Source organism: Haplochromis burtoni, unplaced genomic scaffold (genome assembly GCF_018398535.1).
Source record: "Haplochromis burtoni strain Fernald_Lab_line unplaced genomic scaffold, NCSU_Asbu1 Contig_974, whole genome shotgun sequence".
Taxonomy (NCBI): Eukaryota; Metazoa; Chordata; class Actinopteri; order Cichliformes; family Cichlidae; genus Haplochromis; species Haplochromis burtoni.
This window is the reverse complement of record NW_024583335.1, coordinates 27,322-28,325: the sequence shown is the minus strand read 5'-3', so window position 1 is coordinate 28,325 and position 1,004 is coordinate 27,322. Positions and strand designations below refer to the sequence as shown.

The 1,004-nt window shown below is 37.9% G+C and overlaps 1 protein-coding gene across 1 annotated transcript in view; it reads left to right on the top strand.

The window, feature by feature from the left end:
* Positions 1 to 1,004, top strand: part of LOC102306417 (RING finger protein 175) — a gene marked incomplete at its 5' end in the record, with an annotated part of 9,395 nt that overhangs the window by 6,305 nt on the left and 2,086 nt on the right. The window contains 1 exon segment of the mRNA XM_014330876.2: positions 918 to 1,004. Coding sequence (XP_014186362.1) covers positions 918 to 1,004 — 87 coding nt within the window.

Sequence of the window (1,004 nt, the reverse complement as noted above, 5' to 3'; positions counted from 1 at the left end):
TTTCACTTCATTAAGTTTCACTTGCACTGAGTTTCATTTCCAGAATGGGCTAAACATGCAGAAAGCTACCAGTGCCACTCAAGTGTAGCAGTGAACTGTAGAGGGTGCTACAGTGTTGACTTCCGGTTGAGTTTCCCTGAGTTATGTTTTATTTGAGATTTCAACTGCATGGAAGAGTTTAAGATAGTGAGACAAAACACAAATAAACCAGTTTCAATGGAAGTATTGAAACGTTTTAGTTCAGAGTCACTCTATGAAAAATCAGTTCTGAACCAGTATATGAGGACGATACAGTGGATATAAATGTCCCTTCATGTCCCCATACATTTATCACAAGTTGAACAGGCAGGTAAACAAATCATGAAGAGAGCATCCATGATACAAACTAGACTTTGCAGTTGATGTGCTTGTGGTTTTTAACAGACCTCAAACATACTTTCAGTCCAGATGTGGGTATCCCCTTGCTTAAGATATCCAGCAGGCCAAAGGATACAGGAAACATAATTAAAAGCAACAAAATGCTAATCCACCTCTTGTCTAAGTTAACTGGCTTAGAAAATATTCATGCTGTGAAGGTAAATGTTTGCATGTTTTAAACAGATTAAAGTTTAATAAATCAGGTGACTGAGGGGTCAAGAGTTGAAGATATGGTTAATTTGATTAAACTGTGGTCTTAACATCTTAAATATGATTTTGGCTGAGTGAGCTGTCAAACAGCTGACCTTTCACCTTTTACATGTCCAGGACAGAATACCATCAGATACAGTGTAACGCCTCTTTAGTGGCTTTTTGGATACTAAGTGGTAGTTACAAAACTCCATTTAAATGTCTCTCAGTTCCATTGAGTACAGTTAAATTAGCTGTACTGACATGAGTACAGCTAAATAACTGAGTTATTCCTTTTTCTCTTTGTACAGGATCAAAGCAGAGGACTCGATGGATGTTGGTGTGATTATGCTGTTTTATGGACTTTACTACGGCGTCATGGGCAGAGACTTTGCTGA